At 40.6% G+C, this 13,181-nt stretch overlaps 2 protein-coding genes across 4 annotated transcripts in view; both read right to left on the bottom strand.

Annotated features, from left to right (window-relative positions):
• Positions 1–13,181, bottom strand: part of def8 (differentially expressed in FDCP 8 homolog) — a 276,782-nt gene that overhangs the window by 218,462 nt on the left and 45,139 nt on the right. The gene's annotated exons all lie outside the window — the stretch shown is intronic.
• Positions 1,289–9,176, bottom strand: mthfsd (methenyltetrahydrofolate synthetase domain containing). Of its 3 annotated transcripts, none has more exons than XM_070962787.1 (8): positions 9,013–9,176; positions 8,773–8,876; positions 7,985–8,098; positions 7,401–7,514; positions 7,188–7,278; positions 5,371–5,483; positions 4,834–4,959; positions 1,289–3,216 (listed from the first exon to the last, which is right to left on the bottom strand). In XM_070962787.1, the coding sequence occupies exons 1-8, from the start codon at positions 9,038–9,040 to the stop codon at positions 2,479–2,481; spliced, it is 1,428 nt and encodes a 475-aa protein (XP_070818888.1). In that variant the 5' UTR covers positions 9,041–9,176; the 3' UTR covers positions 1,289–2,478. The 3 variants fall into 3 exon arrangements, with proteins under 3 accessions (XP_070818888.1, XP_070818880.1, XP_070818897.1); XM_070962779.1 differs by lacking the exon at positions 7,985–8,098 and adding an exon at positions 7,819–7,932 and having other exon boundaries at positions 9,013–9,162; XM_070962796.1 differs by having other exon boundaries at positions 7,985–8,105; positions 8,780–8,876; positions 9,013–9,121.

Here is a 13,181-nt window from a genome sequence, read left to right as displayed (position 1 = left end):
AATGCTCCTCAACAGATTCCTTGTGACTTCTTTCTTTTCATAGTAGCAAAATTCATAATATTTTGTTTTACCAGCTACTAAAGACATGAAATTTTTTGGTTTAGTTTAGTCTGTGATGTCAAAAAAATCCCAGGTGCTCCTAATGTAGAAAACCATGGAGGTCGGCTGTCTGCTTTTTGAGCATCCACACACTGCACAGCTCTTTTTAAGTGAGAGAAAATAACTGAACTGTAATTTATAATGTCTTCTTGTTCCTTTTTTTTTTTTGCAAATGATGCTGCTGAGGTGTGTGTGCACACATACATGTGTACTTCAGGCCGTGAGCATTCTGTTTTACGACTTTGAAATCTCACAACATGACCACTGACTGAACCCCAGTAAAATGAGTATGCCATTGAGCACAGGCATGAGAAGGCTCAACAGCAGTGGAGCGGCACATTAACAAACTGATGACATTTGCCGAGGTTCAGTGCTCCGGCGGAGCTGAGGGAGTGAGATGGGACTCCACAGCTGTTCCTTCACCAGGCCTGGATGACAGCTCCAAAAAAAGACAGAGGCCTGCTCTGTGCAGACAGACACGCTGTGTGCTTGTGTCTCAATACAATCAAGACTCCAGTGAAAACGGGACACTTGTGTGGTGCTGCAGACTGATGCGAGGGGGATCGTTTACCAGGTAATAGTCTGTGCAGAGACTCAGAAACGTAACATTACAGGCACAGGGTGCAGCTTACTGGGCTGCTACTTAAATCTACAGCTTAAATCTGGATGAGCGGAGTATGATTGTCTTTCACTCTGACTTCATCTCTTGTTGAAAACTACTGCACACAGATTCTAAAAACGAGGCAACAATGAATTTTCACCCGACATGATGTGGATGCATCATCCAAAGTTTGCTCAAAATTACTGCTGTAACACTTAAAACAGTTTTACATTTTAAAACTCTAACTTTAAATTTATTTGTCTTGTATTTGTGTTAGACCCGTCAGCCCTCCTGAGTTTTGTCATAATCCAATCAGCAGCCTGACATATCATGCTGGGGTTCAATTACTGTCTCTTCAGAGGGACAATCTGTGGTATTAATACGGACAGTTTGACGAGTAACAGGCTTTGCTACAAATGGAGTTTTTTCAAAATGTGAAAAAATATCCCCAAAAAGCACAATCGGCGTCATTTAAATGCTGAAAAGCAATGTGAAGATGCAACATCCCTCAATTACTTAAATCAAAGATACCTCACAGTTTTGTTTTGTTTTTGTTTTTTTAAAAAAAGACAGTAAGCTAGAGGCAGTGCAGTCAAACGCTTTAGTAATGTTATCATGTTCCAAACAGATGCATCAACACTACAACAGCTCATCCAGGCATGGTGGCATATCTTATCCTTTCCTAGCCAACAGATCACAATGAACATGTTATTTGTTATTAATAAAACATACAAATATCACTGTTGAAATGTACAGTGTGTATTTCCATTCTGAAAAAAACCAAAGCAAGTAAAAATCAAAAAGCGCAGCTCCAATGAGGTTGCACAAACCTCTACGTTTGCTATTTTTAAATAAAACAGGTTTAGATGTTTATAATCTGCATCTAGATCCAGAGCTTAGTCAAAATACACAGATAGAGAATGACGCTGATGTTTGGAAAATACTTAAATCCTGGATCATCTGCAAGGATGAATTGCACAAATTTTCAAATGAGTCAGAATCATCATGACTAAATTACGGCAATTTAATGTATTAAATTACTGTAGAGTGGACAGAGTCTGTAATCAGTTGGTAATATGTTTGCATGTGCTCTAAATTTGGTTGAAACTGCACAATATGCTCAAGATTTATGGCAGTTTATATCAAATGGGCCACATCTATTTCACCAGTTGGCAGTAAAAATTAAACAGAATCGTGTTTTCAGTCAAATGTAACAGGTGCTGTGAAGGTTGGATGAAATCTTTAGAAATGGTGAAAAATGTAAAAAAAAAAAAACCCTGTGTGGTCAAACATTAGTGTGAATATATGAATATTAGGCTAGGAATAATATTATACTAGGCTCCATGGCTCAGGACTCCTCAGGATTGTATGAAATGATTAAATGACCACATGGTGGCGCTATCTGTAACAAAATCTAACATGTTCTTCTTCGGCCCATGGCCTTAGCTCAGTGTTTTGGAGATAAGCAGACAAAGAGGTCTGAAAACATCACCTTCTCGGAGGAGGTAATACTGGCAGCTGGAAATAAAATGTACTCTACCATAAAATTCACTCAACACTTGTATTCTAATAAAAAACTGCGTCTGGTTAAGGACTGAAGTACTGTGAAGTGTTGGGATTCAGCCATTGCATTTTTTAAATATTCTGAGAAGCTTATTAGCCTTAACAGTCACTTTAGATATAACTGAGGTCAACAAAACCAGAAATATTAAAAAAACAAAACAAAACTAAACTCTTCTTAAGGCTTTTCCCGTCATTTAGCGCAATGCCTGCTGTGGTTACTGCTCAGTCATCTCATTGCTGTCACTCTTAGTATCTGGTGCTGTTTTAGTTTTGGGAGCCGCTGGTGGTCTCGGTCTCCTGTTGGACTGTCCGGACCTCTTGCCTCCCCGCTGGCTCTTGGCCAGCTCAGCCTGCAGACTGTGACCATTTAGACTGAGATCCTGCAGAGCCACCAGGGCCTGCTCTGCAGCCTGAGGGTCGCTGTAGTCCAGGAAGGCCCTGTGTTGAGCTCCCTGCCAGGTGAGCCTGAGTGGGGCGGCCTCCCTCTCCCTGAGGGCAGTTTTCAGCTCACTAACACGCAGGCCAGCAGGGATACCCCCCAGGTACACTGTGGTCACACTCACAGGGAGCTTATGCTGAGACATGACTTCACTTCCGCCCTCCTCTGGGCCCTTCTCCTTCACATTCCCTCCTCTTCTCCCCTTTCCTCTCTCGTTAATTTCTCCCTCTTTACCTCCACCTCCATCTCCTCTGCTTTCTTTCCTCACTCTAGCTGGGCGCTGTCTGGCTTCCTGTTCTGACTGCGCTCTTCTCTGCTCTCTGGATTCTCCCTCAGGATCCTGCTGCGTGCTCTGCCTTGGCCTCCGTCTGGTTTGTCTTCTGGGTTGAGTGGTCTGCACACCAGGCTCCGCTGCAGCAGGCGTAGCCCCAAGTGTTACATCCTTTCCAGCCTGCTCCTCCCGAGCATGCAGCTTCTTCAGGATGGGGATCCTCTCCAGCTTTTCTGTGTCCAGCTGAAGACAAAAAAACTGGACAGGCTCAGTAAGGCTCACAGGGGAGCACACACACAGCACACAGCCCTGTTCTGAGCCAATGGCCCATACCTACTGATGAGTTCAAGTCACAGCAAAGCCAAAGCTGTCAAATTAATTGGTAATATTCCATCCCGCTCACAGCCCATGCTGTAGCAGTAACTATCTTTATAGCAGCAGGACGTTTCACTTCCCAAGCGGTTAAAAATAAAGACTGCTCTCCTGATTTGTTGGGCCTTTAAGTGTCTTGGCAGCCTTTGATGCTGACCAGTCCTGTAAAGGATATACGGGGCTATTGTTTTTACACTGGCCTGTTTGACCCGTCGTTCCCCTGCCCCTGCAGAGCCAAGCTGGCTGGGCAGAGGAGCCTTTGATGATCAGACATGCCCTTCCTGCCAGTGAGGTCACTGGGTCCTGTTTACTTACAAGCATGTCTTAAGGAACCCAGAGGTTACACACAAACTCTGCACATGTTAAGAATAATGATGCTATCGTGTCTAATTAAAGACAAATTATCATGTGAAAAACACAATACTATAATCTCTCTGCTGGTGTCAGTAAATCAAAGCAGTCACATTATAATATAGGCAGACGATAAAGTGTGTTTTCAAAATTATACACACAGAGAGAATTACTTTGTTTTGTTGGCTGTTTTTCTCAATGCTTTTTAGTTTTTTGTGTTTACAGCTGGGTGCTATGTCTCTTATGAATATACAGAATTATTATAGCACTGAGGAATTATGTGCATTGATAAGCACAATGAACAGTAATCTGATGAAATGTGGTGTCATCGTATGTCCACTAGAGGGCAGTGTTGCTGAGCAGAGGCTAAAGAGTTTGTTGGGTGCTCTGGATGGAGCATCTCTGAGCAATACAGTAAGCTTATATCTGTTCCAATTAAAGATCTATAGTCAGGTTAGGTGTGCAAGAAGCAGGATACTGCTAAAGCATTACGGCACAATCGGCAGACAGTCATCCAAAGACACACACTTCATCAACAAAAACTGATCCTGTGTTTGTAACACATTTTAGTTTAGTTGAAAAACGTCTGTCATAATGTTCAACACAAAACTGTGTTTATTACACTAAACTTTATGCATACTGTCCCTCAGACAACAGATGATAACTTATTTTCAAGTGTTTTTAAAGGTTTTGAATCTGTAAAGGTGGTTTATTTTTTACATGACTGACTGGTTAAACAAGGTGAATCATATTGAATCTCCATACTGTCTCTCATTACATTTATACATTATACAAGGACTCTTCAAGGACCAGTTTGTAAGATTTAGGGGGATCTATTGGCAGAATATGGAAGATGTTCATAATTCCTTTTTCATTAGTGTATAATTGCCTGAAAATAAGAGTTTTTGTTACCTTAGAATGAGCTTTTTCCACCATGTTGTACCACCATGTTTCTACAGTAGCCCAGAATGGACAAACTGAACACTGGCTCTAGAGAGTGTCTTGTGTGTTTTTCAATACAAAATTTATAAAACACTCTTTAAAATAAAATAAGTCAGAAATGTAAATTTGACATGCTCTGTGTCTGAACTGCGGACTTACAGTCAGACGACATACAGCACAGTCCTTTCAGTTTACCTTAGTCCAGATGATTCCCTGTGGTTTGGGGAGCTGGCAATTAGTTTTGATAACTCTGGTGGGTGTGAGGATGTAGTCCACTGTCAGGTCATGACTTTCTATCAACTCCTCTGGAATATCCACCACCTGAAAGCACAAATACCCCAATTAGCTAACCATGTGTTTTATCAACAGATATTTTAAGAATTAAGAGAGAAGAAAATCATTTGTTTCCAACTAATTGTCAGGTTAAAATGATTATTTCTAAAATACGCGTGTACTCACACGGGTGTAAGTTGAAGATGTTTGAATTTCTTATTTTACACACTGCATGGTAAACTGATGGGCTAAAGAAATATCAGAAATTGATAAAGCCATAATTTTATCTCACTGATGTAGATACAGCAAGCAGCACCTGACAAGTGACAATTTTTATTTTATTCGTGTTCGTCAGGTTTTTGTGCAGATAGTTTTAATTAAACTAAATACACCTGCACTGGACAAGATAAAGAAAATTCCATGGAGATTCCCTGAAAATAAGATGGTGGAATAACTAACCTGGCAGTCGTGAACAACGGTAACCACCACAGTGGACTCATTCACAGCTCCCATTGAGGCCATCATGCCATACTCCATGTCTGCATAGCCCTCTCCTTTTCCAATACGAAGGCCTGCAGGAGAACACAGGAGCCAAAACAATGCCTTTAAAGGCAGGTTCTGCATTATGGGATGGCATTTCTTTGCTTGAACTATCTCACAGATCTGCATCACATTCAGCTTTAATAGTGAGAATGGAGGTTTTCATCTAAAAACTGTAGTGAATTATTACACGTTGACATGCACGTTAAGGGCAGCTGTAGTAATGTTTTCAATACATAAAAACAAGTTAATTAAATGTAGGCTGATGGGAACATGGATGAACTCTGGGCAGCAAAGGCCTTATGAGAACCATGTGGCGTAGCACACTTAGAGCCGTTTGGAAATGTATGCATTCTGGTAAACATGCCTGTTACACCGCAGCACCGCATCAGTTATCTCAGGCACTTTGAAAACGAGGGTCAAAACGTATTGTGAGTGAAGGGACAATTTACATGGAGGGCAGAGCACGGAACAGGGAGTGAAATGGATCTGATTATGCTCATCTGCCCCCATTCTCATTTCTGTTCTTCTTCAGATCTCTCTGACAGCACGTCCTGGTGCCTCCGAGGGCTCGAAACACATGCAACGATCACAACACAATATTTAATATGACCTTTGTCACATGACAAGTCCTTTCAGTCTCCTGTCATTTTCCAGTGTAATTAACCACCGTTGTAGGATATAACTTCTAATCTTCAAAGTTCTGTGTTAGCGGAGTCTGATGTTCATTACAGTGCACAACACATAAGTACAGGGTATGTGATATGCTGCTGATTTTGCTGCTCATACAGAGTCTTACTAGTCATCAGTACTTACACTGAAAAAAATAACTAAGTTCTCTAAATGAGCAACAACACAGGCCACACACGCGCTTTAACTTCTGTTTATCTGATAGATTTAATTGTTCGTACAGTGAAATTGGTCTTTTTGCTTTATTTATTTATTTATTTATTGAGGTGTGTGGCACAGTTGCCGATAACTACAAATAAGATACACTGTTTTTTGTGAGAGGTAGATATGTGTGTGTGCAAATAGATACATACAAACACACGCACACGCAAACAGATAAAACAAAAAGGAAAAGGCATAAATTGTTTTAAACCTGGTTATACTGTAAACCATAAATGCCACCCTCCCACCCCAACAAACAAGAACCCTTAAGGGAGCAGTGTTTAAAATGAGGGTTGGAAGATGGTGAATCAAAGGTTTCCATATCAGGTATTAAATATAATTATAACAAATAAATGTTTTAATATTAAAAAAAAACTATCTGCCTGATCCATCCTACAACATCTAATCCTCTCCACTTCAGCATGTTTACAAGGTCAGCAAGCCACATTTTAACATTAGGTACATCTTTCCCTTCCACAGCATTAATATACACATCTTAGCAAACAGGGGACAGAAACTAAGAAGGTGTTTGTAAGCCGATGAGAGGCCACTCATAGACTCAGATCAATTCAAGATAGTGCTTCAGGGTCTGGTTTCACTTGGCGTGTAAGCATGTTAGAAATATTATCAAAAACATTAATCCAGTTCACTGTTAATCTGCCATATTTCTAGAACACCATACAGATCCATAAATAAATAGATACTGTACATTTTTATAAGGCACATCTTTATACTAATTGATATTCTGCACATTAATGTCCATTATGTTTGGGCCCCGCCGGTGTTTCACTGAGCTGGTCCAGCGATGAGATGAATCATAGGTGGAAATGACAACTAACAGTTACCTTTTTCTGACACGGCCACAGAGCCAACCACCACCAGGTCAACCTTCACCTTCGCATCCAGGCCGACGGGCACGCTGAAGTCTTTCACACCCTGGAGGAAGAGGTTCAGAACACAGGGAGGGACAAAAAAATAGGAATAGGTTAAATAAGAATCACGATGGAATCCTGGATGAAATTCTCATGAAGAAGAGAAGAAAATCAGCAAGTTGAAACCTGAGAGGAGGAACATATGCGTAGCTGTTCTTTGCTGGCCCCCTGGGGAGGAGTGATATTATTGAAAAGACCGGTGCGAAGACGAGGAGTTGGGACCAATAAAGTTTTTCGCGCCTGCGAACAAAACCCCAAAAATTAGCCATCAGACATTTACAGTTATAGTTAGTTAATGTTAAGTTGATTCAAATTCAGCAAATGCAAAGCATTGATGTGCCTGACATGAGGATGAATACAGAAATTTACAATCTTATTAAGCAGCTTATAGAGTATAAGAGGATGTGTTATGCTTACTGAAAAATTCTGAATTTCTATCACTATTTTCAAATTTAAACATCTATATGTACATTAAAATGACATGATTCCTGCAATACAGCCTGAGGCTCTGTTCTTGTATTTTTTTCCCACAGCACAATGCTACCTGCAGCACTGCCAGGCGGGCACCCTCCAGAGGTTTATCAGGATCCACCTTCACCTCAGCTGTGTGTGTGAACACCTGCAGCTCAGACACCCTGCCACAGGCTGCGAAAGCACCCTGGTTGAGAGGAGAGGGGGGCATAAGGGCTTTTTCCAACAAGTCAACTTACTTCAAGAGTGACATAGCGTGCCTGCTGCTGGGGTCTGTCTGGGTTTACTTTGACTGTCTGGCTGGACTTGAACTCCTGCAGGTCTGCAAGCCTGTCGCATGCTTGCACTGCACCCTGGCCAGTGAGTTCACAGCAAAAGAGACGCAAGACGCACAAGACAGGACAGCCAGTAATCATTCAAAACAGAACAGCAAGAATTAATCAGTTAGTTGTCAACTATTTAATTAATTACAAACCATGATGACAACAGATTAATTGGTTTGAGCCAATTTTTTTAAGAATTCTCTGATCCATGCTTCTAAAATGTGAGTTTTTCCAGTTTCTTCACTCCTGTGTGACAGCAAACTGAATACCTATGGCCTGTGGACACTGAGGACGTCATCTTGGGCTTTGGGAAACACTGATTGACATTATTTATCAGTTTATGAAATTTTATAAACCAAACAACTAATCAATTAATTGACAATGAAAATAACCATTAGTTGCTGTTGGGTCTAGTCTTGCAGCTGGCAGCTTAATATAATTAGTCTGTTTCATTCCCCTGTTTGTACTTTTAACTGTCAGTATTTTCATTGGCCTGTGGACACGTGGCCCTCATGCAAAAAGCAGTTGTCGAGCCTCAGTGAGGAGATGAAATTTAATGAATGAAGAAGCGGATGACTGATGGAGCCTTTGGACCAGACCTCCATAACAATGTCGGCGTTTTTAAGAGTTTACATAGCAGTTTATTTCAGCTGGGCCACAAACACACAGCAGCACCGTGCTGGTCCTGAGGGGCTTTAACCTGCCTTGAAGTTTGGGATTCTGTTGTGAACGGGCCTCGGGAAGTTGGCCAGGTTCTTGTCCTCGATATAGTCCCAAACTTTCTGACGGATGTCCCATTTCGACGCTCCTGCACAGAAAACAAGCAAAGACTTCATGACAAACTGAAACAAGTCGAAGCAGCGACACTTTTGCAGCCGCCCCGCGCTGCGAGCCTCGACGCTCACTTTTAACGACAGAACAAGAGTGACGGACATTAAACCTACCGGGATTTATGACTATCACAGGCTCCATTGTGTTACTGGTCAAATAAATGGTCTCTTCTCAGCACTCCGCTAAACTACGTGCAGCCAAACCGTACACGTGAGCTCTGTAACGTAATGCAGAAGGAACAGCTGCTTGTCAGTGTTTATCATTGCTACGGCGGCTCAGGAAGGTCAATCTAAACCAAACGAGAAACCGGAAGCGTCCAGCCGTGAAAGGCGACTGGCAGGAAACTGTGTAGAACACAGTACAGAAGTACAGTTTGAAAGTACTCGTACTGTATGTGAGTATTTAGATTTTACTTTACTGTTCTTTATTTGATCCAAAATAGCTCAAATCAGACATAAATGGTCGATTAAAGACAAACCGGACCTATATTTAAAAAGATGAAAATGAGAAGATTAAAGTCAAGTGAATTGAGGCCTCCTTCTTGGGTAGACCTATACATATTCAAACATCTGCTCATACAATCTGATTTTTTGCTTTAGACCTTCCCAAGTGTGCAAAAGTATGAATACTAATACCACTAATAATAATAATAATAATAATAATAATAATAATAATAAGAAGAAGAAGAAGAAGAAGAAGAAGAAGAAGAAACTTTATTCAGCTCAATTTGTGCATAAAATACAGCACAGAGTAGTTGACATAAAAGCAAATAATAATAACACGTGATGAAACAATAAGAACAAAAAGCACTGTTTCGACTGCAGGACTTTTACTTGTGATCTTTGCTTGCAGTAGTGTTTAACATTGCTATTTTCCTTAAATAAAGGAGTTGAATGCATTTTCTAGTGGTGGTTGAGCACCTGTTTACCTGATAATTCACATTACCAACTTAGAAATGACACATAGAAATGGCAAACAATGCATACTGTGTGTACTTTCCAGCACAAGTAGTGATTTTAATTTCCCAAAGTTGATGCTGGTTAAAACTGGTTAAAACGTAGAGTAAGCAGGCATGTGTGATGTGCAAGATTTTTTAAATCAGACAACTCCAAGCAGCTGACGATGGAATGACATAGGAACACTGAAGCACTCCTGAGTCACTGATGCAAATACTTGAGGTGCCCAGCAAAATGGATTCCAGAACAACAGCTGTAAGAAGAGGATGGGGCAGCATCCCTGGTGAGGAAGGAACCAATATTAGCATCTGTTGTGGAGTACAAAGCAGCAGGATGATGGTTCGATGAGGGTCTTGCATGGCAGCTGGTGGTCATGAGTGACACTGATTTTTATGTTTGGGAAGTGACTTTGTGGTCTTGGAGGGAACAGGAAAAGAAAATTATTAATAATAATATACTAGAAAATGCGTGTGCAGAAAAATCTGATGTCACACAGTAAAGGGAAGATACATGCTTAGCGTGACTGCTGATGAAGAGAGAACCTCCAGGATGAAATGGCAAGTGATCTGATGAAACAATTAGGGGAAACATGATAGCACGCCTGTGAAGTGTGGTCTGAAAATTCAATAAAGAGGTGGTGCTTCTCAAATCTGGACCCCCATCCACTGTAAGTCCTTCGCCATGTGTTTATATGAAGTTGGAATTCATCAGTCTTTCAGTTTAACGGAAGCAAATAATTTGACTCCATCTTCAGGTGCTTATGCTTCTTACAGCTGCACTTGTAGTCATCATACATAACATTATATTTATTAGATATTTAGATATTGAGGTATATACCCTCAAGGACACAGCTTCAATGATTGGTATGTAAATATTAATTTACTGCATTTAGAATTTTTAAATTCATTCATCAGACGTGTTCAGTGCTCGCTTGTGTGGTCGTTTTGTTTAAAGGTGTCAGTTAGACAAATGAAACTGAAGGAGAGAGGAGGCGCACAAAGGCTGCAACAGCTGCATGGCGTCTCTGTTGAAACACTGTTATGTTATTTGTTTGCACAGTTTTTATTTGGATTGAAATATTTATCAGGGTTATCAAGATATGAAGACAGCCGACCCACATTTCTGTCTCTTCTTTTAACTACACAGTTCCTTCAATTTCACTGTGGATCAGTTAAACTGGAGCACCATCTGCATGCTTTTAGGGGTCATGTGCTGCTCCATACAGTTACTGAACTGCACAGATTCTAAAAATAAAGTCCACCCACCGATCACCTGTGTGAAGTAATTTAACCTAGATTGAAATCTCCATGATCTCCATCTTCACCTGAATTGTTTAGGCAGTCTACCGATGATTAGTTATCAATATTTACATCATGACCTGTGTATAATCTGAACACTGCATTCCCAAAGTCCCATGAGAGAAACCAATCTCTGCACAGTGTACTTTACCTCCCTGAACTCACCACATTAAACCTCTGCATATGAGACCTCATGGTGCTTGAGTCATGTTTCCCACTCAGGACTTTGCAGTGAAATTCTAGTGGATGGTTGTGTTTGTGGCGGTTTTGAAGTAGTTGCAGATGGTCTGAAATATCCCAGTGAAGAGAGAAGACTTGGAGAGCAAGAAGTGTTTGACAGTCTTTCCCTGGTATTGAGAAAATGAAGAGAGTCCTCCTTTGCCCCCGAGCACTTTTCTATACAAGGAGCTATCAGAAAGGAAGACACGAGGGGGAAAAACCATTACACCAGTGAGCTTATAAGGATCATTGTAACAATAACACTTCAATACATAACTGTCACATCTGTATTTAACTGGATGAAACAGATTCACATCATACAATCTAGCACTTACAAAAACATGTGAGAATATAACTTTTATTCAATCTAAAAATTAAAAAGACACAATGTCAAAAGTGCAAAAAAAAATGCAGTAAACAAATTACGTTGAGGAACATAACAGGAAAAAAGATTATCGTGACAGTGACAGCATGCACAATAACAGGACCCTGAAGCTGAAGCAGCTAAATGGAATTCAACCATCATTCAAATATTTATTTACACCTGTGCTTTTCCTACTGTGACATGTCAAAATGTCTTCTGTGACAAAGTAGAAGTCCACAATTAAATTCTAAAATATAAATGACAGTGAATGGACAAAATTTGCTTTTTAGTTGAAACCACAAATGTTAACATAATGGTGGCACTCTAGAGGAAATGTCAGAGGATCACCAAGGTCAGTTTCGTCAGATTCGTCCTCTACCATGGATATTTATACCAAAATGTAGAAAAAGATGTTGCCAGTGTGGAAAAGTTCTTTCACATTCCACTTCTGTGCAACAGAGCATAAACAAAGTCGAGCTCATTGTGAGGTACACAGGCGTAAACAAGTTCAGCAGCTGCGTTCTCTGAAGACTTTCACAGAAGTAACTTTTCTCAAAGTCTCTGACTGTTTATAACTGATCACACAAGTCTGTTACTGCACAATGTTCAGCTGAGGCATCCATCCTCCTGGTTTGGAGAGACTTTGATAACAGCAAAGTTAAACTGAAAATGTTGGACTATTTCTGATTTTAGTCAATTAGTCCAAAAACTATTCATTCGATTGCATTTATATTGCTTTTAATTCAGTTGCTACGTGGACTTCTGTGCTACCCATTCCCCATTAAAACCAATTCTAGTTATGTAGATTAACAAAAACAAAAATACAAAGCGTCTAATCAATAGCCTTCATTTTGGGGCCACTTAAAAATGTTTTCCATGTTCTGCATCTTGTCATAGACTCTAATCACAGAAATAGATGGATAGTGTGAGCCCACACTGTTGATTGTGGTGTAGGTGATGCTTTCTATTGGTCTTCTGGCACAATACAATCACATGATAACCTGAAGGAGTCTGATCCCACCACTAGAGGGCGAGCTCTACCAACAGATTCCTCTCAGCAGAAACGAGCACCATTTCCTACATTTCAGAAGGAATGGCTTTCAGATAACCATCACAGACAAGTAATTCCATAAAGAGTGTGTTAATTGTTTTGCATGACTTTTCAGAATGGCATACTGAAATGTAAGTCCAAAAACTCTTTGATGTATATTTTTAATCACCTGCCTTCCCTGAGCTGTGTATATTTGACATGAACCGACCCATCATGAGGTTTAACATCCAGTATATCCTCAAATTGTTGTGTCACATTCATGTACATGCATAAAAGGATTCTCATTCATGCACAATGTCCTCCCTGGAGGGGTCCATAAACCTCCCTGACACCCCATTCTCTCTTTCTCTGTCAGTCTGAGCAGGCTGCCAGCTCAAACCCTCCCTCCCTCTCC

This window comes from Chaetodon trifascialis, chromosome 1 (assembly GCF_039877785.1).
Source record: "Chaetodon trifascialis isolate fChaTrf1 chromosome 1, fChaTrf1.hap1, whole genome shotgun sequence".
Lineage (NCBI taxonomy): Eukaryota > Metazoa > Chordata > Actinopteri > Chaetodontiformes > Chaetodontidae > Chaetodon > Chaetodon trifascialis.
Note: the sequence above shows the minus strand (reverse complement) of the source record. Positions and strands in the feature narration are given on the sequence as shown.